The 26,650-nt window shown below is 37.1% G+C and overlaps 1 protein-coding gene across 2 annotated transcripts in view; it reads left to right on the forward strand.

Moving 5' to 3' along the window:
- The window catches only part of Gpo1 (glycerophosphate oxidase 1), a 428,577-nt gene that overhangs the window by 162,852 nt on the left and 239,075 nt on the right, over positions 1-26,650 (forward strand). For both annotated transcript variants that reach the window (XM_090387948.1, XM_090387949.1), the window contains exon 8: positions 10,298-10,442. In XM_090387948.1, coding sequence (XP_090244074.1) covers positions 10,298-10,442 — 145 coding nt within the window. The remainder of the gene's footprint in view (positions 1-10,297; positions 10,443-26,650) is intronic.

The following is a 26,650-nucleotide window of genomic DNA, read 5'->3' on the forward strand; positions in this document are numbered from 1 at the left end:
GCTTTTAAACTTAAATTCCTGCCAGACACATGGACATCCATTTTTGAGCCCTGTTGGATAAATGTATTTAACACCTGACAGACTACCAAGCTTCATTCAACATTCATATCCAATAGCTACTCAGAAAAATATATACAGGGTGTGTCAAAATTATGTATACACACTTTAAAAATATTATACTTAATCAAAAATATATATAGAAATATAATTTTTTTTTGATACTTTGAAGACAAAAAACATTAATTTTTTTGCAACAATAAAACTTTTTAATTGTTTAAAATGGCTTCCATCACAATTAATACATGAGTGGCATCTATCTTGAACAGATCTACATACTGAAGATGCACAAAACAGGTGAATGTTTTCTGCTTCTTGTTGAATTTTCATCCTCGAATGTTTGCAGGTTAGCATTAGGTGGTAGATGACTTTCATCAACCGGTGAAATACCACCACTTTGCTTATTGGAGGCTTGAAGTGGTGAAACCCATGTTTAGTCTCTAGAGCAAAGTTTCCGGTATCCCCCTCCGCCCATACTTCTCCTTCAACCCATGCACGGTACTAAGTACTATAAGTACTATAGGTTTTGATACCTTTCGTGTTTGGGGTTTTCATAAAAAAAAAAAAAAAAAAAAATTAGTTCAGGCATATGATGCAAGAAAGCAAACTTATATAGCATCAGCCAAAAAATCGACGTTGCTCGATGGAGACAAAGGTGAATAATGTCATGTGAAATGAAAATATACGACAAGGATGCTGGCTCTAATTAATCTTGCTTGCGTTTATGCTTACGACTCTTTCTCTCTCTTGCATTCCACTGCTGACTTTGGTGCTTGCTTTTCAATATTAGATTTATGATTTTGTTGAAATCTTTGAGTACGTTGATGTAACTTTTGACATTTTCACAACTTAATTAAATGAAACCCAACTGCACTGCTCGACAAATGCGAAGTAACTGAACGAAGTAGTTACTTTAATGAGTTGTTCAACTCTTGAAAACTAAAAACCCGATTTGAAATCTAGTTATATATCCTTGTAGAGCTCTCAAAGGGCAACAATTTTGTTGCTCAATTGTACAAAACTTGTTGCATACCATTGAGTTTTCTTGGGCGTGTGCATTCTAATTACATCACTGCTATTGAGAGTGAAAGTAACCAAGGCGGCGCAATGGCAAATGACCAAAATGTGAACTTTTTAGTTTTTTCAAAAAAAAAATGATATTAAACATGAAAATGGCTAATTTTTTTTTTTTTTTTTTTTTTTTTTTTTGCGTATTCGTCAATGACATTATATACCTGACAAAATAAGTATAAATTGTTTATACTATTGTTTATTAGTTTTGGAGATATAACAACGGTTAGACGTTTCACTTTTCATGACAGCCTGAGTGCTGTAGGGTACCCCCATCATAGATGTTATTCACGTCAAAAAAAAAAAAAAGCCCTTCCCATTTCACCCATCTGTTAACTCCAAATATTTGTCTAGTTTTGTCTTGAATATATTTAAGCTATCAACTTCTACAAGAACAGATGGAAGTTTGTTGCAGCAATCAACCACCCGCTGGCTAAAGGCAAACTTCCACACATCTATTCTACAACTGTCTCTCCTCAATTTGAATTTGTCCCCTCAGGCAACTAATCTGGGCAAGAAGAATCCCATCAGCATTGAGCTTGCTCAAACCATTCAAGGCTTTATACACCTTAATCAGATCATCCTGCAGTTGCCTAGTCTCTGCAATTTGCAGAACTTAAGCCTTTCTTGGTAAGAGTAACCCTTTATTCCACTCACCAATCTTGTTGCCCTTCTCTGTACTCTTTCCAGCAACTCTACATCCTTCCTAAAATTAGGCCTCCAGACCTGTATACAGTACTCAAGGTGTGGCCTGACCATTACCTTATACAAGGGGATAATCACCTCCTTATCCCTGCTAGAAAAATTCCTGTATATCATTGACAAGACACCATACGCTTCTTTTGCAGACTGTCTGCACTGTTCAGAAAACTTCATATCTGACTGCACAATTACCCCAGGTCTTTTTCATTCTCTGCCACCCTGAAGTAGTAACACACAGTTGATATGCTACTCTGTAGTTATTGCTACCCCCCAGTGACCATTTTTTTCTAGTATCTCCAAGCAAAAAAATGTAAAGAGTTGTGAGATCTGGCAACCTTGGAGGAGATTCAAAAACACTCCTCGACAACCTATCTGTTGATCATGAAATTCATTGTCAAGATAATCTTGTGCAGCTGTATGATAATGTGGAGGTGCACCATCTTGTTGAAAACATACCAATGTATCTGCAAACATGTCTGATTTTTGGTACAGCACAATTGCTCAATGTATCGAGCTAATCTTTTTCCTTTAACAGTGCCATTGAATCAACAGGGACCAGTTATTCAATGTGAAGAGAGCCTCATCCACTCGGTAATATTAGCCCGGTGGAGTGATATCTTTCTGTAGAATTGTGTGTGGATTTTCAGTGCCCCAGTAAACACAGTTGTGATGATTTATATGGCCATTCATTTTAAATGTGGCCTCATCTGACAACACAATTGTATCAAGCATGATTTTTGCTTGATATAATTGTGTTGTATCAAGATTTTTGCCCTTTTTTTTAATGTATTGCTCACAAATTTACAATCTTCAAACTAAATCATCTTCCTGGATTGCATGCATTAATCGAGGTATAAATGACTTAAAGTTTAATTCCTTCATCATTCTAAAAACGCTTGTATGGTTTAAACCTTGTTCTTGTGAACACTGTCTTGTTGATTTTCTTATGGTGCACAAGATTGCATTTCTTACAGCTTCAATGTTTTCATTACTTCTTGATGTCTTCTTCCTGCCACATGCTAAGTTATTGATATTCTCAATGGATCCATGCTCCTCGTATTTATCCTGCAAACAAGTAATTGTTAAATGTGTGGGCACTTTTGTTCCATATTGGGATTTCCAAGCATGCTGAACTTCATTGACATTTTCATATTTCCAATACCATTTTATAATTGCCTTTCTTTTTTAAGCTACAAAATGAGTTTAAGAAAATTAAATTGGTGCATGTTGTTCATTAAATATAAATTTTTTTTTAAGCACACTGTATATCATATTCAGAACTATTCTTGGGATTAGTGTCTGTCTTTTCAGACACTAAGATATCTCACCATATTTCCCCCTGAATGCAGCATATACCCAGTAGAGTTGCACATTATAGGACTAACCTTGGATTGCATACAATCATGCCACTATCAAAAATGTATTATATGTAATAGTTCATTCCAGGACTTATCATTACCTTTTTGAAGCAGAAGCTACATTAATTTTTTTTTATCTTCAGCGGAAGTTTATCTTCAACCAGTGGGTGGTTGATTGTTGGAACAAACTTCCATCTGTTATTATGGAAGTGGGTAGTTTGAATAAATTCAAGGAAGAACTAGATAGACTATTGGAGGGATGGGCAGGTGATGTGGGAAGTTTCTTTTTTTTTTTTTTTTTTTATTATTTAATTTTATATAGTTTTTGCTAATGCTTTATAAGCTTGCTTTCTTGCATCATTTTCCGCTACTAATACTCATATATATATATATATATATATATATATATATATACTATCATTGAATTATATTAAATAAAGTTAAATTATAATGAAATAAATAAATAAATAATTAATTAAGCATTCATTAGAGGCAGCGACATGCAATTCCTCCATATGAAGCTGAAATACATCCAATATGTTAAATTAAATAAAATAAAACATAAGCCAGTAGTATGGCAAAAACTGTAGAGCGAAAATTAATAAAAATAACCCAAATAAACAATCAAACGAAAAGAAAAAATAGATATAAATAGTAGCCCATAAACCCTTATATAATTTCGAACTTTAAATCCAATTAAAACTATACAAAATTTAGACTAATGCCAATTATTTATTAATTTAGCGGTACCCCCCAGAGGTACCAGTTCCAAAAGACGTGAAATATCACCAGAAGAGGGTTAAAGGAACTACCAAACGATAACAAAATCAAAATAGAATAGACTGACCATCATGCCCCATCTCGACAGAGGACCACGAGGCCAATGATGGTCATGGAATCGCTGCATTTCAATTGCTATACAAATCGTCGCCAGGTTTTATGGGCTACTATTTATATCTATTTTTTCTTTTCGTTTGATTGTTTATTTGGATTATTCTTAGGTTAATTTTCGCTCTACAGTTTTTACCATACTACTGGCTTATGTTTTATTTTATTTAATTTAACATATTTTATTTAATTTAACATATTGGACATTCACATTTCTGCAGAAGATCACCTATGTCTGCTAGGAATTACCTTAACTTATAATCTCTTTTGGCATAAGTACCTCAGAAATATTGCTTCCTCTGCATTCAAAAATCGGGGTTTTTTTCTTTTGCTCTCACAATATTTTGTTCTAAACATTGACTCATCTGTACAAATCTGAAATCTACCCAACCGTGGAATATTGTGCCAACATTTGAAGTGGTGCCCCCTAAACCTCTATCAGGCTTCTAAACTCCATTTAAAAGACAAACTTCAGGTTAAGTAACCTTTCTTTTATAAATTTCTGCTGCATGCCTTTTCTGTAGATACTTCCACTGTTCTGAATTCACATCTGTAATTCTCTATCCTCTTCCAAACTAGTCTGAACAGGTCCCACAATTAGTCACATCCATTTATTGCCCAACCCCAAACTCAAAAGGACCAACTTTTTCTCCTCCTATTTTATCCTTTCCACTTGAATGTATTTACTGAAAATTATGATGTCGACAAGTATCTTCTACTTTCTAATCTTCAACCTATATGTGGTGCTGAGTGCTGTGGGTTCTAATATCTTTTTATTAGCATTAGCATTAGTAGAGGCATATGATGCAAGAAAGCAAGCTTATTCAGCATCAGCCAAAAAAAAAAAAAAAAAAACCCCACTCCCATTTCACCCCTCCGTTCGTTCGAAATACCTGTCCAGTTGAGCTTTAAATTTGTTTAGGCTATCAACTTCAACAACAAGTGATGGAAGACGGTTCCACCAACCAACCACCTGCTGGCCAAAGGCAAATTTCCGCACATCTATCCGACATCCGTCCTTCCTCAATTTGAATTTATGCCCTCTGAGGTGATTATTCTGAGCAAGATGAAGAATCCCATTGGCATTGAGCATGCTCAAACCATTCAAAGCCTTATACACCTCTATCAGATCACCTCGCCGGTGCCTAGTCTCCAGACTCTGTAATTTGCAAAACTTAAGCCTTTCTTCGTAAGAGCAACCCTTTGTTCCATTCACTAATCTTGTTGCCCTTCTCTGTACCCATTCCAGCAGCTCTACATCCTTCTTGAAATGAGGCCTCCAGACCTGTATACAGTACTCAAGATGTGGCCTAACCATTGCCTTATACAAGGAAATAATCACCTCCTTATCCCTGCTAGAAAAATTAATGTATATCATTGACAAGACACCATGAACTACTCTTGCAGCTTGTCTGCACTGCTCAGAGAACTTCATATCTGCCTGCACAATTACCCCCAGGTCCTTTTCATTCTCCACCACTGTCAGTGTAGTACCGCAGAGTTGATACGTTGCTCTGGGGTTACTGTTTCCCATATGTAGTACTTTACATTTGTCAATGTTAAACTTCATTTGCCACCTCTCAGCCCATATGTTCATCCTTTCCAGATCTTGTTGCAGCAGCATAGCGTCAGTAGTGTCCTTAACGACCCTGCCAACCTTTGTATCATCTGCAAACTTGGACATTAAACTTGATATCCCATCATCAATATCATTCATAAACACCGAAAACAACAATGGACCCAACACTGAACCCTGAGAAACTCCACTAATAACATTAGTCCACGTTGAGCAGTGTCCATTGATTACCACTCTCTGTCTTCTGCCACTCAACCATCCCCTTATCCACAGCAGCAATTTGCCTCCGATGCCACACTGCTCCAATGTGTGCAGCAGTCTTCCATGTGCAACAGTATCAAAAGCCTTTCTAAGATCCAAATATATAATATCAAAGTTATTCCCTGCATCCAGTTCTTTTGTGACTACATCATAGTATCCAATCAAATTGGTCAGGCAAGACCTGCCCTTAACAAAACCATGCTGCGTCTGAGCTATAACTGAATTCTTGTCTAGATGATCCTGCAGTGCTTCTTTAACCAGTGCCTCCATTAATTTACCTGGAACAGAAGTTAGACTAACAGGTCTATAATTACTTGTGTCAGCCTTTGATCCTCCTTTGTGAATTGGGGTTACATTTGCATATCTCCAGTCTATGGGTATCTCCCGTGAGTCCAAAGAAGCTCTCATAATTATGGCTAGGGGTTTGCATACTTCCTTTGCTGCCTCCTTTAATATAACTGGATAGATCCCATCCACCCCAGGTGCCTTTTTTATGTTTATCCTCAACAATCTCTCCTCCACTTTCCTCTCAGTTATTACAAAATCATCCAGCTCAGTGCCAATGTTTACTTTACCTACATCATTCTCCTTCCTGAATAACTCCTCATGCGTGAATGTAGATGCAAAATACTCGTTTAGATTGTTAGCCACCTGAGCAGGATCCTCAACTGTTGAACCATCAATATCCAGTGGACCAATCTGATTCATCCCTTTCCTTCTCGAGTTCAAATATGTAAAGAACTCTTTTCTGTTTCTCTTTGCATCCTTTGCCAAGGATTTTTCGTAGTCTGCCTTTGCCTGCCTAATCTCCTTTGTGACTTGGTTACAGACCAACTTATATCTATCATAGGCTTCCATGTCACCCATTAATTTGTATGTATCTCATGCATTTTTCTTCTCTGCCACATGTCTCATTAGTTCATCTGACAACCATTTAGGCCTAAACCTTGACAATATTTCTTAGTTGGTATGTAAAGCCTGGTAGCCTCCAAGATTAGTTCCTTGAATGCTTCCCATTTTGAGTTTGCTGTTGGTAACATCATCAGTTGGTCCCACTGTATAGAATTTAAATACTGTCTCAGACCATCATAGTTGCCTTTATGAAAGCAAAAACCCTTCCCTTTACCTCTGATGGTAGTTACCTCCTTGAGTAAATCCCACTTCAACACACTGATCACTGCCACCTAGTGGTTCATTTATCTGCAGATTCTTAATGCATGAAGAATCACTACCGATAATCAGATCAAGAGTATTGCTTCCTCTTGTTGCCTCACGAACATGCTGATGTAGAAAACAATCATCCAATAAATCCACAAAAGCCTTGCTAGTGTGCGAGTGACCAACCCACAAGTTCCAGTCAATATCTGGGAAATTAAAATACCCCATTATAAGACTCTCTGATTTACTGGCCCACTCTATTTCCCTGTACAATATCTTATTATACTCATCAGAGTCATTAGGCCTATAGCACACTCCTACTCTCAATTTTGATTTCCCTATGCTTATGTCACACCAAACTGACTCGACACTGCCCTGTCCATCGATGTCGACTGGCTTCACTTCCTTGGACTTGATGTGTTTCTTAATTAATAGCATAACCCCTCCTCCCCTCCTGTCCTGTCTATCCTTTCTATACACATTGTGTTCCCCAAATTCCAGTTCCGCATTACTTATATCTGTGTGACACCACGTCTCTGATATCCCAACAATATCTGCCTTTGATGTTTTGAGCAATACCTCAAATTCATCAAATTTATTTACCAAACTCCTAGCATTGGTGTACACGCAGGTATACATGCACCTGTTTCTATTCTTAGCTACCCTAACGCAACCCATGTGTTTACTTGTACCGCAATGACTACCAGCAGTCTCTGAAATATCCTGCATCTTGTTTTTCAGGCTTCTGCTCATTTCAAAAGAAGCAGTGCAAGAATCACTTCCACCTCTGCCAGTGGCTACTGTTAATCTATTAGTCCTTGTATCCCCCCCCCAACTAGCAGTTTTCCGACCCACCTAACACTGCCTCGACAGCATCAGCAAAAATTCTTGCACCCTTTCTATTTAAGTGTATCCCATTCCTGTAGAAGCAATCTCTCCTGTTAACAAGTACAGTCCAGGCTGAAAAAAATTCTACCCCTTGAGCCTTGCACAATCCCTCCAGGGCCGAATTGATTGACAAGGCTCTCATCATATACTCCCTCCTATCGTGTCTGGGCAGAATTGCAGACACTTTCAAGTTCAACCCTAATTCACGGCTTTTTTTCAACAGTGACCTGTACTTGCTAAGTAAATCCGCCGGTCTCCTACTCTTAATGTCATTAGTGCCAATGTGTACAACTATATCACCTTTTGTGCCCTTAAAAGATGATATCCGCTCTACAACGTCATCAACCTTTGCCCCTGGCAGACATACCCTGGTCCTATTCCACCTATCCTTTTTTACAAAGCATGTTCCCCGTTTCCCTGACAATAGAGTCACCAACAACTACTAGTTCCTGTGGGACCAGCGCATTCTGCCTAGGGGGCTGCCTCTGTGTTGCCTGATGACCAAGTGCAAGCTCTGGCGTTGATGTGGGCAGCTGAGAGCTTGATGGGCCCTCAATTTATTTCCTTCGAGGGCATCCACCCTGTCCTTCAAGCTCTCATAAAGGCCCATAACAATGCTGAGTTGTCGCCTGATTTCCTTGCACTCCTTAAATCGTGCACACACAAAGACATCCCCCTTGGCAGTATCATGTCCCATACCCGACTGCTCCGCAAACATCAAGCAAACAGTGCATTTTAAAAGACTGTGATTCAGAGGGCAACTGCCCCCCTCAGTTCTCCCCTGAACCACAGCACTCCCATTAGCTTGAGCCTTTTGCTTTGCTGCTCTGGTCTGAGTCATGATTCCGATTTAATTCAATAAAATTTCAAAACAAAATTAAAATCCTTAAGTTATATCCCAAAACAGTTATAACGCTATATTTATTTTTTCGGTATCTAGTGTTTTCTACGAGTTCCCTTTATATAACTTCCGTATCACGTGTACCACTATAGTTATGTATTAATTATTTGTTACGATTAAGTCGTTATATATATATATATATATATATATATATATATATGTAGAGTTAAAAGTACAATTTAATTGACAATAAAGTTTATCAAGATTAATAGATTTACTGATTAATTGACAATATTATATTATGCACTGTACTACACTAAGCTTATGCTATCGTGTAAAAATGGCGGGAATTCACGAACGGTATTTCTACGGACTCGTAAGTATTGATTAGCTTCCAAATCTCGCTATCTCAATTTAGAATAAACTAAGGATCCTGACTAGGTCTATAATCTACTTATAGAAGATAATTTGATATAACAATTGGTTAATAAATCGACTAAATTTGGTTAAAAAAAAAAAAAAAGACCTCTCGTTCAATTTGTGACACGTGGATTTGATACCGTTACCGATACTAAGTAATATCTACAAAATCTCTGTCTAAGTTAAACTTTAAACTAAGTATCTTAACTAGGAATATAAAGCTACTCTAGAAAATAAGTTAATATGACAATTTCAACTAATAAAGCAGAAAATAAATTAGGAAAAACTTCTCTGTTTCAAGAGCTTTAAGGAGCAACGTCTGCACAAGCTAACCTCGCACCCAGACTCGCTGTTTGTTTGGAGTTTTCATAAAAAAAAAATTAATTAAAATAATAGATGATAATAAATAAGAAGCTTGAAATTTTCAACCCATAAGCTTCATAAGAACACCACAGCTCCGTACAGTTCTTTATTTCTGCACTTAGTGGCATCTCCTTATAGGTATCGAATTTAGTGTTTTTATTATTAGCTATTTCCTTCTCTGTCTTCTTAATGGTTACAAAAAGATGAATGCAGATTTTCAGTTTCAGTGGAAGTTTTTATTTATTATTGGAAATTGAATTTTGTAAAAAAAGTGGAAGTAATAACATTACTTCATTTTTTTAAAACTAACAGGCCAGTTTTAAAAAGTGTAGTAAAGCAGCACAGAAATTAAAATTCAGTACATTTTATTTTAATTTATTTAGTTGCTCAGTATATTTGATTTACATTTACCAAATCATTTTTTGCTAACTCATTGAACTAATAATCATCAATATAAGGCAGCATATCGTGTTCATTTAATTTGTCAAAATTTCAGATTTTTTATATGAATCTCCTGTATACTTGTAAACTTGTCTAAACTATATCAATTAAGAGCATTTTTAAAATTATTTACTTAACTTTTACAAAAAAAATATTTCCATAATGCTTTTTTTGGATTCTTGATTAATTTCATATTAGAAATTAAGCTATTAGTTTATTTCAACCTTCTATCTCTAAAATTTTCTTAAACTGTGTTCTTGTTTTTTTTTTCAGGTAATGAATGGGATATTAAAGCTAAATGTGTGATAAATGCAACAGGTCCTTTTACTGATATTATTCGCAAAATGGATGATCCAGATGTGGTAAAGATGTGTCAGCCTAGTGCAGGTGTTCACATTATGCTTCCAGATTACTATAGGTATTATGGATATTAAACAATGTAAATTTCAAACAATTCTTATTAATTTCACAATGTTTCCACTTCCATGAAAACAATATTGCACACTTGTTAACTTTTACAAGTTTCATCTAAAGTTTAAGGAAAACATCGATCTGTTATGGTTTACTGCATACTTTTTTTTTTTTTCTAATTTCAGTTTGGTTTGTTTTTCAAATATTGTGATATGTATTGATACAGACAATTGATAAAGTCATGACTTTGGAAGTAATTTTATATATTGAAATTTGATTTGTTTTATAAGCTGGGAAAATAAATTAAACAAATAAACTCGTTACAGTAGATTGCTATAAAATCAAAATATGCTGTTTTATTTTAGCCAAATTCATGTTTAAAAAGGTTTATATACTGGTCGAGATGCTGAGGCTTTTGTAATTACTAATGACCTTGTACAGATTGTTCATTTACTTACAAGAATACTGGACAATCGTAACCATACAGCCAACACGCTTGATCTTTTTCTCACAAACAACTCTTCTAAGTACACGGTCAAAGTGAGAGGTCCTTTAGTCACCTCAGATCATAACTTGGTGATTGTCTCTTCTCCAGTGGAGCCTTTATCTCGTGTCATTTCCCAACCTCGTATTGTTTGGCATTACAAGAATGCAAAATGGGATGACCTGCGAGATTTCTTTTCTTCTTTTCCTTGTTTGGATTATTGTTTCAAAACTTCTGATGTCAACGTTTTCTCAGATCGTGTCAGTGAAATTATTCTTGGAGGAATGGAATCCTTTATCCCACACTCCACTTTAAAATCTCATCCTTTATTTAAACCTTGATTTTCCAATAAATGTGCTAAGGCTGTTCAAGAGAAGAACATTGCATATCATAATTGACTTGTTTCCAATTCTTCAGTTTCATTTTCTGCCTACACCAAAGCTTGCAACTATAGTAAAGCAGTTATTCATCAGTCCAAACTATATTTTGAACAGGCTATGACTAGAAAACTTGCTTCTTGCCCTAATGGTAGCCGAGTATTCTGGTCTCTTGCCAAAGCTGTTGGTCGCAACTTTTGCCCATCTCTGCTCCCACCTCTGTCCAAACCAGATGGTTCTATTGTCACTACAGCCAAGGATAAAGCTGACCTGCTAGCATCCCATTTTTCTTCCAACTCTTGTCTTAATGATCTTGGTAAAACACCTCCCACCATTCACAACACGCTCCATTCCATGCCTCCTATGGTCTTCCGTCAAAAGGTTGTCAGAAGGATTTTGACGAATCTTGATGCTAAGAAAGCTCCAGGTCCTGATGGTATTTCTCCACTTATTCTCAAAACCTGTGCTCCTGAACTTACTCCTGTTCTTTGCCACCTTTTTTCACTTTTTTATTCCAAAGGTGTTTTTCCTTCTGCTTGAAAATTTGCTCATATCCAGCCAGTTCCTAAAAAGGGTGTCAAATCCCTCCCAATTATCATCCCATTGCAATTACTTCTACTCTTTCTAAAGTAATGGAGAACTCAATTAACCGCCAACTCTTAAACTACCTAGAAACCTTCCATCTGATGAACGATCACCAGTATGGATTCCGTCAGTGTTAATCCACTGGTGATATTCTGGCTTATGTTACTCATTTATGGACTAATTCAGTGGAAAAGTTCTGTGAAACACAAGCAGTTGCTCTTCACATCTCAAAGGCTTTCGATTATGTCTGGCATAAAGGTCTTCTAAACAAGCTTCCATCTTATGGTTTGCCAACTGTTTTTAGTAATTGGTTATCCAGTTTTCTCTCTTATTGTACTGAGAGTGATGATAGATGGCGCTCTGTCTTCTAACTTCTCCGCTAATGCCGGTGTCCCCCAAGATTCAGTTCTTTCCCCCACTCTTTTCCTCTTGTATATTAATGACCTTCTTCCATTGACTGGAAATCCTATCCATAGTTTTGTTGATGATAGCACATTGCATTCCACTTTCCATTTTGAGAAACCTTGTCCTTCTCAATCAGCTTCAACTTCTCGAAAATCTGCTACCAATTCCTTAAATGCTGATCTTCAGGTAATTCTCCAGTGGGGCAAAGACAACTTAGTTGATTTCAACCCTTCTAAAACTCAGTCTTGTCTTATATCTCGCAAAAAGGATTCTTCTGCTCCTATGCTTATCTTTGGTGACTCTCCGATTTCTGGGCAAAATGATATCTCTCTTTTGGGGAATACCATGACTTCTAATCTCTCTTGGCACAAACACATTACAAAATATTTCTTCCTCTGCATCTAAAAAATTAGGTTTTCTCTTTCGCACTCGGCGTTACTTTTCTTCCAAACAACTGTTCACTCTGTACAAATCGCAAATCTGCCCTACCATGGAATATTGTTCCCACATCTGGGGTGGTGCCCGCAAAACCTCTCTTAGGCTTCTTGATTCCGTTCAGAAGAGGGTAGTTAGGTTAATTAACGATTCGTCTCTAACAGAATCTCTCCACTCGCTGTCTCATAGAAATACTGTTTCTGCTCCATGCCTCTTCTGCAGATATTTCCATGGGCATTGTTCTTGTGAATTGGCTTCTATAATTCCTGGTCTCTCTTTCAAAACAGTCCGAACACATGCCTCCACCAGCCAACATCCATTTACTGTCCAACTTCAAACTCAAGGAACCAACTTTTCATCTTCCTCGTTTATTCATTCAACTGCCATTTTCTGGAACAACCTTCCTTCATACGTATTTCCTAAAAATTACAGTCTACAGAAGTTCAAGTTCAATGTCACCAAATATCTTCTTTCGTCTTCTCAACCTCCAACCCAAGCACGGTACTAAGTACTATAGGTTCTAGTACCTCTTGTGTTTAGTGTTTACATAAAAAAAAAAAAAAAAAAACTCTTGCAATAACAATTGTTAATATTAGTATTAATAAATACAGATTGATGCAAGGAAGCTTAGCTTATTCACTGTATGCTTTAAAAAATATATTCAAAGCTTGATCAAACCTTGTATATATTTTTTGAATGATTTCTATCCCTTCCCTTTGATGGTGGCATTAGCAGAAGAACTGGTTATCTAAATTAGAATTAGAAGGGAAAATAATTGAACAATTAATGAAATTTAACGACTTTAAATAGATAGTTCAGGAATAATTCCAGACGAAGTAGAAGAACAAACATTAAAAGTGAGTAGATTATCAGGATGTTTAATAATCCAAACATTAATCAGGATGCTAAAGTTAAAATATATTACTCTATAATAAGTTGCATTTGTCACCCACGATGACAAATGCAACTGAGATAAGAGGTACAACTGCAAAAATAAAATGCCGACAGGGCTAGCCGGGTGAGTAAAGTGCCTGCCTGGCAACCCAAAGGTCGCGGGTTCGAATCCCGCCTCAGTCTTGGATCACAGTACTGCAAAAACCTTGGGAGGTACATTATGGCCACAGAAGCCGATGCGCCAACAACTTACTAAAACAAACAAACAAACAAACAAAGCAAAAATAAAACAAATAGATGAAGCCATAAAAATAAAAATATGAAAGAAAATATTAATAAAATATTAAGAGATAAAGTTAAAAGTGAGAAAATCAGGTAAGAATGTAAAATACAACCTATTAATGAATGGATATACACCGATGAGCCAAAATATTATGACTGGCGAGTCATTATGCATATCAAAGCAACTGCAGGTGAACTACACAATGTGCGTGGGTTAGGACACCATATAAAATACACCAGATACTGAGCTCCATTAATCAGTGTTACGCTTGTTCTTCAGATGGGAAAGGCAGTGGACTTAAGCGAGTTTGACAAAGGCCAAATTGTAATGGCTAGACGACTGGGTCAGAGCACATCCGAAATGGCACAGCTGGTGGGTTGCTCACGGTCAGCCATGGTTGGTATCTACTGAAAGTGGTCCAACGAGGGGAAAACCCACGAACCGCCGGTGAGGTGTTGGACAACCATGGCTCATAAATGCTCGAGGTGAGCGAAGGCTCTTCCAGATGGTACGTGGCAACAGAAGGGCTACTGTGGCACTACTCGCCGGTAATTGGAATACTGGTGATGGGAGTAATGAGTCACAACAAGTACATCGAACCCTACTGAAAATGGTGCTGCGTAGCCACAGACCACTCCAAGTGCTAATGCTAACCACGGTTCACCAGCAACAATGCCTACAATGGGCACGCGAGCATCGAAACTGGACCTTGAGTGATTGGAAGAAGGTCATCTGGTCCGATGAATTAGGTATTGCCCTGGAAGTCTTTCTCATGGCCTTCAAATTCCCTAGATATCAATCTCATTGAGCATCTGTGGTTTGTGCTGGAACAGCAACTCCGATTTGTAACGTCTCAACCACAGACCTTATAGGAGTTAAAGGATCTGCTGGTTACGTGTTAGTACCAGATACCACAAGACACATTTAGAAATCTTGTAGCATTCATGCCTCACTGAGTACGAGCTGTTTTGGCTGCACGTGGAGGACCAACATCATATTAGGTAGGTGGTCATAATGTTATGGCTCATCGGTGTATAACAGAAAAAAAGAATGGAAGAAACATAAAAATAGGATGGATACTGACAGGTAAGCAAAAATATTAAAGAACTGGAGACATATTTCAAACAAAGTAGAGCAAAGCCACGTAGAAGATGGAAGTATGATCTATTCTGACCCAAAAGGCAGCATGCATAATAGGAAAAGAAGAAGCAGCAGCAGTTTTATTCCTTATGTTATATTGTAAACAACATCTTTATGTCAATAACTTATATTCATTTTTTTTTCCAAAATTGAACTTAAACTTTTGCCTATATCATCTCTTTGAACATTCTAGAACACCTTGATCCATAGGCTGTTCAAGATTGTTCCCAGTGGTAAAAATAATGCCTGTTTCCCTGTGCTTAAGTTTCTGATAAGTGGGATGCTTAAAAGCTTCTCAGATAAGCATATTTTCTTGAAGTGCTTCTTTAAGGAAGGTACAAATTTCTAAAAAAAAACTTTCTTTAAACATTCTTTTTATTTTAAATACCTATACGATTAGCTGATTTACCAACAATAAAAATCAGAAATTTGTGAGTTTCAGTTGCATCGTTGCTTTTGTCTACTATGATTTTCTCTTTGGATATTTTGTACCATGGTGATTGATTCATATTGTAGAACTGTCGAGTCAGTTTGGTGTGACATAAGCATTGGGAGATCAAAATTGAGAGTAGGAGTGTGCTATAGGCCTAATGACTCTGATGAGTATAATAAGAAACTGTACAGGGAAATAGAGTGGGCCAGTAAATCAGAGAGTCTTATAATGGGAGATTTTAATTTCCCAGATATTGACTGGAATTTGGGGGCTGGTCACTCACACACTAGCAGGGCTTTTGTGGATTTATTGGATGATTGTTTTCTACATCAGCATGTTCGGGAGGCAACTAGAGGGAGTAATACTCTTGAATTGATTATCAGTAGTGATTCTTCATCCATTAAGAAACTGCAGATAAAGGAACCACTAGGTGGCAGTGATCACAGTGTGCTGAAGTGGGATTTACTCAGAGGTAACTACCATCAGGGTAAAGGGAAGAGTTATTGCTATCATAAAGGCGACTACGATGGTCTGAGAGTGTATTTAAATTCTATATGGTGGGAACAACTGATGATGTTACCAACAGCAAATTAAAAATGGGAAGCATTCAAAGAACTTATCTTGCTAGCTACTGGGCTTTACATACCAACTAAGAAGTATGGTTCAAAGTTCAGGCTTAATGGATGTCAGATGAACTAATGAGACATATGGCAAAGAAGAAAAATGCGTGGGACACATAAATTAACACGTGACACAGAAGCCTATAATAGATATAAGTTGATCTGTAACCAAGTTATAAAGGAGATTAGGCAGGCGAAGGCAGATTACGAGAAATCTTTGGCAAGGGATGCAAAGAAAAACAGCAAAGAGTTCTTTACTTATGTAAACTCTAGAAGAAAGGGGATGAATCAGATTGTTCCACTTGATATCGATGGTTCAACTGTTGATGATCCAGCTCAGGTAGCTAACAAACTAAATGAATATTTTGCATCGACATTCACACATGAGGAGTTATTCAACGAGGGGAATGCCAGGGGTGTATTCAACTCTGGCAGTAAGCTAGATAATCTTGTAATAACTGAGAGTAAAGTGGAGGAGAAGTTGTTGAATATAAACACAAGAAAGGCACCTGGGGGGGGGAGATGGGATCTATCCAGTTATATTAAAGGAGGCAGCAAAGGAAGTAAGCAAACCCTTAGCCATAATTATGAGAGCTTCCTTGGACTCAGGGGAGGTACCCATAGACGGGAGATGTGCAAATGTGACCCCAATTCACAAAGGAGGATCAAAGGCTGACACAAGTAATTATAGACCTGTGAGTTTAACTTCTGTTCCAGGAAAATTAATGGAGGCACTGGTTAAAGAAGCACTTCAGGACCATCTAGACAAGACTTCAGTTATACTCAGACATATCATGGTTTTGTTAAGGGGAAGTCTTGCCTGACCAATTTGATTGGATACTATGCTGCAGTCACAAAAGAACTGGACGCAGGGAATAACTTGGATATTATATACTTGGATCTTAGAAAGGCTTTTGATACTGTTGCACATGGAAGACTGTTACACAAATTGGAGCAGTGTGGCATTGGAGGCAAATTGCTGCTATGGATAAAGGGGTGGTTGAGGGGGAGAAGACAGAGAGTGGTAATCAATAGACACTGCTCATCGTGTACTAATGTTATTAGTGGAGTCCCTCAGGGTTCAGTGTTGAGTCCAATATTGTTTTTTGTATTTATAAATTATATTGATGATGGTATATCAAGCTTAATGTCCAAGTTTGCAGACGATACAAAGGTTGGCAGGGTTGTCAAGGACACTACTGACACTATGGTGCTGCAACAGGATCTGGAAAGGTTGGGCAGATGGGCTGAAAGGTAGCAAATGAAGTTTAACATTGACACATGTAAAGTACTGCATATGGGGAACAGCAACCCCAGAGCAACGTATCAAGTGTGTGGTACTATACTGACAGTGGTAGAGAATGAAAAGGACCTGGGTGTAATTGTGCAGGCAGATATGAAGTTCTCTGAGCAGTGCAGATGGGCTACAAGAGTAACTCATGGTGTCTTGTCAACGATATACAGTGATTTTTCTAGCAGGGATAAGGTGATTATTCCCTTGTATAAGGCAATGGTCAGGCCACTCCTAGAGTACTGTATAAAGGTCTGGAGGACTCATTTCAAGAAGGATGTAGAGCTGCTGGAACGAGTGCACGGAAGGGCAACAAGATTAGTGAATGGAACAAACGGGTGCTCTTACAAAGAAAGGCTAAGTTTTGAAAATTACAATGTCTGGAGACTAGGCACCAGCGAGGTGTATAAAGCCTTGAATGATTTGAGCATGCTGATGGGATTCTTCCTCTTGCTCAGAATAATCACCTGAGAGGGCATAAATTCAAATTGAGGAAAGACAGATGTAGGGTAGACGTGTGGAAATTTGCCTTTAGCCAGCAGGTAGTTGGTTGGTTAGTGGAACAGACTTCCATCCCTTGTTGTGGAAGTTGATTGCCTAAATAAATTTAAGGCTCAGCTGGACAGGTATTTCGAACGAATGGAGGGGTGAAGTGGAAACGGTTTTTTTTTTTTTTTTGTTTTTGGCTGATGCTGCATAAGCTTGCTTTCTTGCATCAAATGCCTCTACTAATGTTAATACTAACTGAAGAGAAACATACCAATTGTATGGTACTACACTCAAGGAAGTGGAAAGTGAAAAAGACCTAGGGTTAATTGTGCAGTCAGATATGAAGTTCTCTGAGCAATGCAGATGGGCTGCCAGAGCAGGTCATAGAGTTTTTTTCAATGATATACAGGAATTTTGCCATCTGGATAAGGAGGTGATTAAGGCAATGGTCAGGCCACACCTTGAGTACTTCGTACAGGTCTGGAAGGCTTATTTTAGGAAATATTTAGAGTTGCTAGGATGAGTTCAGAGAAGGGCAACAAGACTGTTGAGAGGAACAGGAGTGCTCTTACCAAAAGAGGCTTAAGTCCTGCAAATTGCAGCTTCTGGAGACTAGGCACCTGTGAGGGGTTCTGATTGAGGTGTATAAGGCCTTGAGTGGATTGAGCAGGCTCAATGCTGATGGGATTCTTCCTCTTGCTCAGATTACAAACCTGAGGGAGTATAGATTAAAACTGAGTAAAGGCAGTTGTAGAATAGATGTGCAGAAATTTGCATTTAGCCAGTTGGCAGTTGATTGCCGGAAAAAACTTCCATCTGTTTTTGCAGAAGTTGATAGCTTACATAAATTCAAAGCAGATCTAGACAAACATTTGGAATGGATGAATCAGTGAAAAGGGAAGGTTTTTATTTTATTTTTTTTGGCTGATGCTGTATGATCTTGCTTTCTTGCATCTAATGCTAATAGAGACAGGGGAATCAGTATTCATCCCCTCTTCAAAGCTGTGGTTCTTGGACAGGATCAACGGTTCCACCTGGCACGCTCCTGAGCCATTTCCATTTCCGGTACACATATGGAAAATACTGCCCATGCTCTTGTAGTAACACATGCTGTGAACCATGATCCTGCTGATATTTAAGGATGTACAGTATGTTAAACTTTACTGTTGATAAAGAAGACAGACGCCTCTGAGAGCCAATGTTGTGGTTTTATCGCTTTTATTTTGTGATCTACATTGTGTTTTATTTCATTGTATATTCCATATTTTATTTTATTCTGCAGACAGTGTATCTTATTTTATTACTAGTTTAATTTTATCCGGTTTTCATAATACTATTTTATTTTAATAAAAGTTTGTAATGGTTTGTGTAGTGGTTTGTGTCATTGCAGTTTTAATGAAATAAAATCAGTTATTGGCTAGAAACAGTAAAAAGCTATTTTTCACACTTCAGGTACTCAATTAGCCTTACAGGTCCCTCTTCAAAATAACTGCCAGCAAAAATGTTAGCACAATGCTGAATGGTTGAAACATTTTAGTTAAACTTTTATTTCAGTAGTTTTTGAAGTAAACAGCTATTATTTACTGATAATTGGATATGCAAAGAATCTGTCAGATGTCCTGCGAGTGTTTACTATTTTTGCCTTTTGCTTCAATATGTTAGTTTTGGTTTCAGCATACTTAAACAGTACATTTCTGTAAATGAAAACTGTCACAATGGCTGATGTTTTGATGCATCTGCAAATATTAATCTAAATTAAAATTAAAATAATAATAAATTAATCTAAATTAAAAATATTAATCTTTGTTTTATGTTTCAAAAAGGAAGGATTGGTTAATCTGGTGAGTCACTTAAGTGGAGATCAGTTAAGATCACTAGTGCTGTGTATAAAAATTTACTGGGTTCCAACCAGATATCTGTTCAATACCTTAAATTTACATAAGTTTCTAGTTCTAAAGATAAGATGGTAGTATTTCCCCAAAGATAATAACCCATTGACTAAAATAATACACTTTTTAACACGTAACTTTTTCATGCCATCGTTTTTTCTGCTCTATTAAACTGGTTAGTTCATTATTCATTCATCGTAAAATTCACCTTGTGCTCTATTTTCTTGAGTATATTTGCATTGGAGGCTTCTATAAGTATAGCTTTAAAGGTATACCATAATTTTTTATTATTATCAACTGGATAAATAGAGGCCATGTAGCATCTTAAGCTGTCATAATCTTCTTTTTTTTTTTTTTTTTTTTTTTAATTAAAACCTAATCTTTGCCTTTAAAAACTGCTACCACTCTCCTCATTATCCAACACAAAACTCTGTGATCATCCCTGTTAATAATTCTTGTACTGTCAGCCCTGTGATGCCATCTACTACATGAGTGATTAGCATTAGTAAAGGCACATGATGCAAGAAAGCAAGCTTATATAGCATCAGCTAAAAAAAAAAAAAAAAAAAAAAAATATATATATATATATGTAATTTCACCCATCCATTCGCTCCAAATGTCTAGTTCTGCCTTGAATCTATTTAAGCTATGATGATCAGGTCTAGAATATTCTTGTCCCTGGTATTTTTGTGATATGCTGATACAAATAACAGTCATCTCTGTTGATCCTAACATACTGATACAAATAACAATAATCTTTGGTAATTTAAAAATTTTGTTCCTCATGGTGAGTTTCCTTTCCACTTGTTCCAGTCAATTAGGAGAAATTTGAAATCACCCATAATAAGACATTCACATTTGTTTGCCCATTCTTTTTTTGCATATAGAGGTTCTCCTCGCAACCTTCTGTAGATTATTCCCACTCTTGTTATATTTTTACATTCAACTAACTTACACCACACAGATTTTATACTGGCTCGTGCACTTCTGAAGCTTTACCAATTCAGAACAGTGCTCATTGATGTATCTGTAGAAAAGGCATATGCAGAAAAAGAACATTTGGGAGGTAGAGAGTTGTCACCTTTATAGGAATTGGCTGGATATGAGCAAATTTCCAATTAAAAGGAAAAACACTAGTGAAATAAGAAAGTTTAAGAAGGCTACATACATCAGGACCTGGAGCTTTCTTGTCATCAAGGCGCCTCCATAGCCAGGTGGGCAGGAGCAGCAGCAGTGTGTAGCACATGCTTCTTGATTAGACTGGGGTTCGAGCCCGAGACCACCGAATACGGAGGATGCGGAAAGGTCAGAGAATGACCACCGCATATCTCCGGAGCAATATGGCCTTAGTTGCTAATGTTCGTAAAAAAAAATAAATAAATAAATAAATAAATAAATAAATAAAATAACAAAAATAACTTGTCATCAAGATTTTTCAAAATTCTTCTGACATCCTTTTGATGGAAGACCACAGTAGGCATTGATTAGAGCCTACTGGGAATGTTAGGAGGTGGCTTCCAATATTGTAATATAGAGTCAGAAGAAAAGTAGAATGCTAGTAAGTTGGGTTTATCTTTGGCTGCAGAGGCAATAGAACCATTAGATTTTAACAAGGGTGGCAATATAGATGGGAAAAGGTTGTGATACTGATATATTGCTTGGATACTGATATATTGCCTGCTGATTGCAGTGAAGTTTTATACTGCTCTTCTTCAAATAGGCCTCTGGGTTTGTGAATGTTCTGATTCATAATAACAGCAATAATACACCAACTGTATAACTGAAACTATTAAAATAGCAGTAATATAGTACAACAATGGATCAAATTAAAATGATAAAACAAAATAAAATAAAATACATTGATTGTACAATAAAAGCAATAACATAAAATATAAAGAATAGCATTTACAATATATGGAATAAAAGCGATAAAAAAAAAAGCTGTAGCTTTGAGGTGACTGCTTTCTTTATCATCATCAGCCATTTTCAGTCCACTACAGAATGAAGGCCTCTCCAGCAACTTTCCAATTCCTTCTGTTTTGAGCACTAGCCATCCATTTACTGCCCACAAACACATGAATTTCATCTATCCAGCTCCACCTTTCTCTTCCAGGTTTTCTTCTAGCACCTCTTGGATTCTGTTATTTTCTTAGTCCATCTGTCATGTCTTCGAGCTATGTGTCCTGCCCAAGACCATTTTAGTTCTTTAGTTTTGATAATGTCCTTTACTTGAGTTTTCTGCCTAATCCACGTGTTTCTCTTCTTATCTAACAATCTGATTCCCAATATAATCCGTTCCATTCTTCACTGTGTAGTTCTCAGCTTCTTTCCATTCTTTTGGTGAGTGCCCAAATTTCACTTCCATAAGTCATGGTGGGGAGTATACATTGGTTCATTATTTTACGTTTCAGACAAACTGGGATATTGCTCTTCAGTATGTGACTATATTTCCTGAATGCCATCCATCCAAAATTTATTCTTCTCTTGACTTCCAGCCATTTATTATTATTACAGCTAATAACTTGTCCCAGATAAGTATATGACACCACCTTTTCAATTACTGCTCTTTCAATCATTATTTCCCTTTCTGTGGCATACTTGTTCATCATTACTTTTGTTTTAGCCATATTCATCTTTAGTCCAAAATCCTTACTAACTGTGCATAACTGATTAAGATTTTCCTCTAATTCTTTGGGATCGTGGCTTATGACCACAATTTCATCTGCAAATCGTAAATGGTTTAGGTACTCTCCGTTTACATTGACTCCTTTCTGCAACCAGTCTAATCTTCTGAAAGCTTCCTCAAGGGCAGCAGTAAACAGCTTCGGAGATATTGTGTCTCCTTGTTGAACTCCTTTCTCAATTTTAAATTTCCTACTGTCTTTGTCTAGTCTAATAAAGGAGATAGCATTCAAAATCATAATACAGTGGATTCCGGTTATTTGGGCCACCAGTTAATCGGGGCAGCCGTTTATTTGGGGCAAATCTTAAAAAACAGAAACCAATCAAGAAAATAGCCAGGGTTTACTTCGCTTAATTGGGACAGCATGCCATTTAATTGGGACAGGAGACTGCAGAACTGGAGATTACCCTACGATTGTCTCCGACGGTACGACGTGGTTCGGTCGAAATTCTGGAGGTCACAACCATAAAACAATTAGCAGTCATCTGTGTATTGGGCTTTTCTGTTAGTAAAATCAATCATAAACGGACAGTAAACTCGATCTTATTGAATTTGCGGTAATACCGACAGCTGGAATTCTGTGGGTTATTATGGTAAAATGTGTTTACACTTCCATGGAATCTTCAATCATATAAAAAATTAATTTTCAGATCTTCTCTTCATTCCTATTTTTAAAGCTTCGTAATTTGTTACTCCGTTCTCACTTGCGTGTGTTGTGTTACTTGCAATTTGTGTGTGCCGTGTTCTTTGTTATTGATTGCTTATCTTTTTACTGTTTTAAATTTTAAAAGCCACCCACAAATGTCAGTGAACAGAAATGTCAACTAGTTAGTATGTACATATTACAGTACGTATTAATTATTCCGATTATCATATATTCTTCCGATTTTTACGTATTTTTTAATTGGTAAGGTAATAAATGGTAAATTTGTGCTTAATATATCTTTGCTTTTATAGCCTGTGGATAATATTCCTCCTATTTTTGCTAATTAGAATCGCTCTGTAATAGAATTAAAATTCAATTCACAATGACCGGCGCCTTCTGAACATCGTATAGTGAATGGTACTTTACTGTGGTAAGTTCGTCGTAACGTGATTTGATTGTACAGTGAAGTAATTGTAAAGGGGGGGTACATTGTATTTTTAACTATTTACGTGAAACTTCGGATAATTGGGGCAGCCGCTTAATCGGGTCAAAATGCACTAGTCCCAATGTGTCCCAAATAACCGGAATCAACTGTATATGGGGTATCTATGCCTTGTCTTTGCAGTGCCCGAAACATTGCCTTATGCTGTATGGAGTCAAATGCCAGGCATAATGGTGTTTTATATTCATTTGCTTTCTCCATTAGCTGTGATATTACATGAAAGTGATCCATAGTTGAGAATCCTGTCCTAAATCAAGTATTCTTTCTAATCTATTAGTAATGACCCTTGTGAACAACTTGTAGATGTGGGATAACAAGCTAATTGGTCTATAATTTCCAATTTCTGATTTATCTCCTTTCTTATGCAGAAAAACTATGATTGCATTATTTCACTGCTTAGGTGTCACACATTTTCTAATGCATTTTGTGAAGAGCCTTGCTATTTTTTGTGTTATGTCTCTTCCTCCCAATTTTAACAACTCTACAGTAACTTCATCTTCCCCGGGACTTTCTGATTCTTCATTTTCTTCAATGCATGTTCTATCTCATCAGGAAGAATATCGGGTATGTCATATGTGTTGCTACTTTGCAATCCATCTTCCCCACTGCTGGCATCATTCCCCTGCTCCTTGTATAATTCTCTATAGTAGTCTTCTGCTATCTGAATTATGCCTTCTCTGCTGTTTATAAGTACACCATCGCTATTTTTCAGTTTCAATATCATTTGTCTTTCTGTATTACTGCTCATGGCTGCTGATTTAAATCCTTTGTTTTCCCGTAATGCTTGTTCTACTTTTCTTGTGTTAAATCTTCTTATGTCCTCTTCAAGTCTCTTTCTAATGGCTTTGCATTACTCAGTATACTCAATTTTCTCCCTGTCAGTGTTTTTCTTGCTTTTCATCTGTCGTCTTCGGTTCATCATGACAAGTGTTTCATGACTAATTTTTTCTTCTTTGGATTTCTTTTTCCCTATAGGTTTCTTGGGCTTTATCACTTTCAGAAAGTTGTAATATTCCTCGTTGATATCTTGTTCCTGAGCCGTCTGCAGAAGCTCAAACTTGTTCTTAAGTTCCAGTACATACTGCTTTTTCTCCTCCTCTGTTATCTCAAAGACCTTTGTATTATTTACTCGAGTCAGTTATTTCCTTTCCTACATCTATATCAAGTGTACATCTTACCATTCTGTGATCACTTCCAACATTTACCTTATTCAGGACGATAACATCATTCACAATATATCTTCTGTTAGTGAGGATGAAGTCGATTTCATTAGTAGTTAATCCATTTGGACTCTTCCATGTCCACTTTCTGTTCATCCTTTCCTTGAAAAAAGTGTTCATTACTGACAGTCCTTGAGATTCTGCAAATTCCACAAGTCTTTCATCTCTTTCATTTCTTTCACCAATTCCAAAATTTCCTATAGTTCCCCTTTCTGCCCTGTTTTGTCTTTTTCCAACCTTAGCATTGAAGTCACCCATAATAATAGTGTAGTGGGTTTTCTGCTTATCTAGAAGACTCAAGTTCAGTGTACATTTCTTCAACCTCTTCATCTTCGTGGCTCGATGTTGGTGCATAAATCATTATAATCTTTAGCTTGTACCTCTTTATCAACAGTAAGACTTAACTTGTCATGGTATATCCTTAAATAACTGCAGGATCACGGCTCACAGCACGTGTTACTGTAGGAGCATGGTCAGTATCCTCCACATGTGCACTGAAACCAGAAATGGCTGAGGAGTGTGCCAGGCAGAACCGTTCATCTCATCTCAGAATTACAGTTTCAAAGAGGAGATGAATATGGATTCCCCTCTCTTAATGGTATTATGCTCAGAAGAGCAAGTCCACAAACTCTTGAGCCATTTGCGGTTCCAAAATCTGAGTGGACAGTCAAATATAATGGCGTTGCCAGGTGAAATTTGGTGATTCTCCTAAAAATGTTCAGCCACAACAGATTTCCCATAATCTCCTTTCTAATGGATGGTATCCTCCATCCACATTATATATGCATTATAACATGGCACAAGCCAACAATCATAAGAATAGTCTTATTAGGGCCTTGTTGGATAATACTGGGTCCTACTGTAGTGCCTCCGAGGATAGAATGGTAGAGATTAAACATGTCACAACAGATCTCAGGAAATGCGGGTACCCCCAGAAGGTCTTGGATAAATATGTTGGGGAAGCAGACAAAGCAAGCTGTTTGCACCCATTGCCACTGCATTCCTCCCCTACTATCCGGGCTTAACTGAGCAAATCACTCAAGTATTATGTGCTTGTCAGACACGCTGTGTGACTACCAGGGTGAAGATTGTACACAGTCGTGTCAAAGGTTAAAGATCCCATACCCATGGATGGTACAAGTGGGGTCATATATGAGATTAAATGCCCGGATTGTGGGGGGGGGGGAGAATGTTATGTTGGTGAGACAAAAACGGCTTTTTAAAGATCGTTTGGGGGAGCATATTAACACAATAAAGGCCACATATTATGAGAAATCTGCTGTGGCTGAACATTTTTGGGAAGAGAACCACCAAATTTCACCTGGCGATGCCATTATAGTTGACCGTTCGCACTAATTTTGCAACTGCAAATGATGTAAGTTTGTCAATTTGTTCTTGAGCATAATATCATTAATAGAGACAGGCGAATCTATATTCATCCCCTCTTTGAAACCGTAATTCTGGGACAGGATGAACAGTTCTGTCTAGCACACTCCTGAGCCATTTCCAGTTTGTGCACGTGTGGAGTACTGCCATGCTCTGATAGTAACACATACTGTGAGCCATGACCTTGCAATTATTTAAGGATGTACCATGACATTAAGTCTTACTGTTGATAAAGGAGGCAGTCGCCTCTGAAACCTATGGTTGTTTTTATTGCTTTTATTCCATTTTATCGGTATTTAGCATTAGTTGAAGCATCAGCCAAAAAAATTTTATTCCATATAGTGTAATTGCTATTCTTTATATTTTATTTTTATTTCATCTTATTGCTTTTATTGTACAATCAGTTTATTTTATTTTATCATTTTAATTTGATCCATTCTTATACTATATTAT

The sequence above is a fragment of the Mastigoproctus giganteus genome, chromosome 13, assembly GCF_048544385.1.
Source record: "Mastigoproctus giganteus isolate SK-2022 chromosome 13, ASM4854438v1, whole genome shotgun sequence".
Classification (NCBI taxonomy): Eukaryota; Metazoa; Arthropoda; class Arachnida; order Uropygi; family Thelyphonidae; genus Mastigoproctus; species Mastigoproctus giganteus.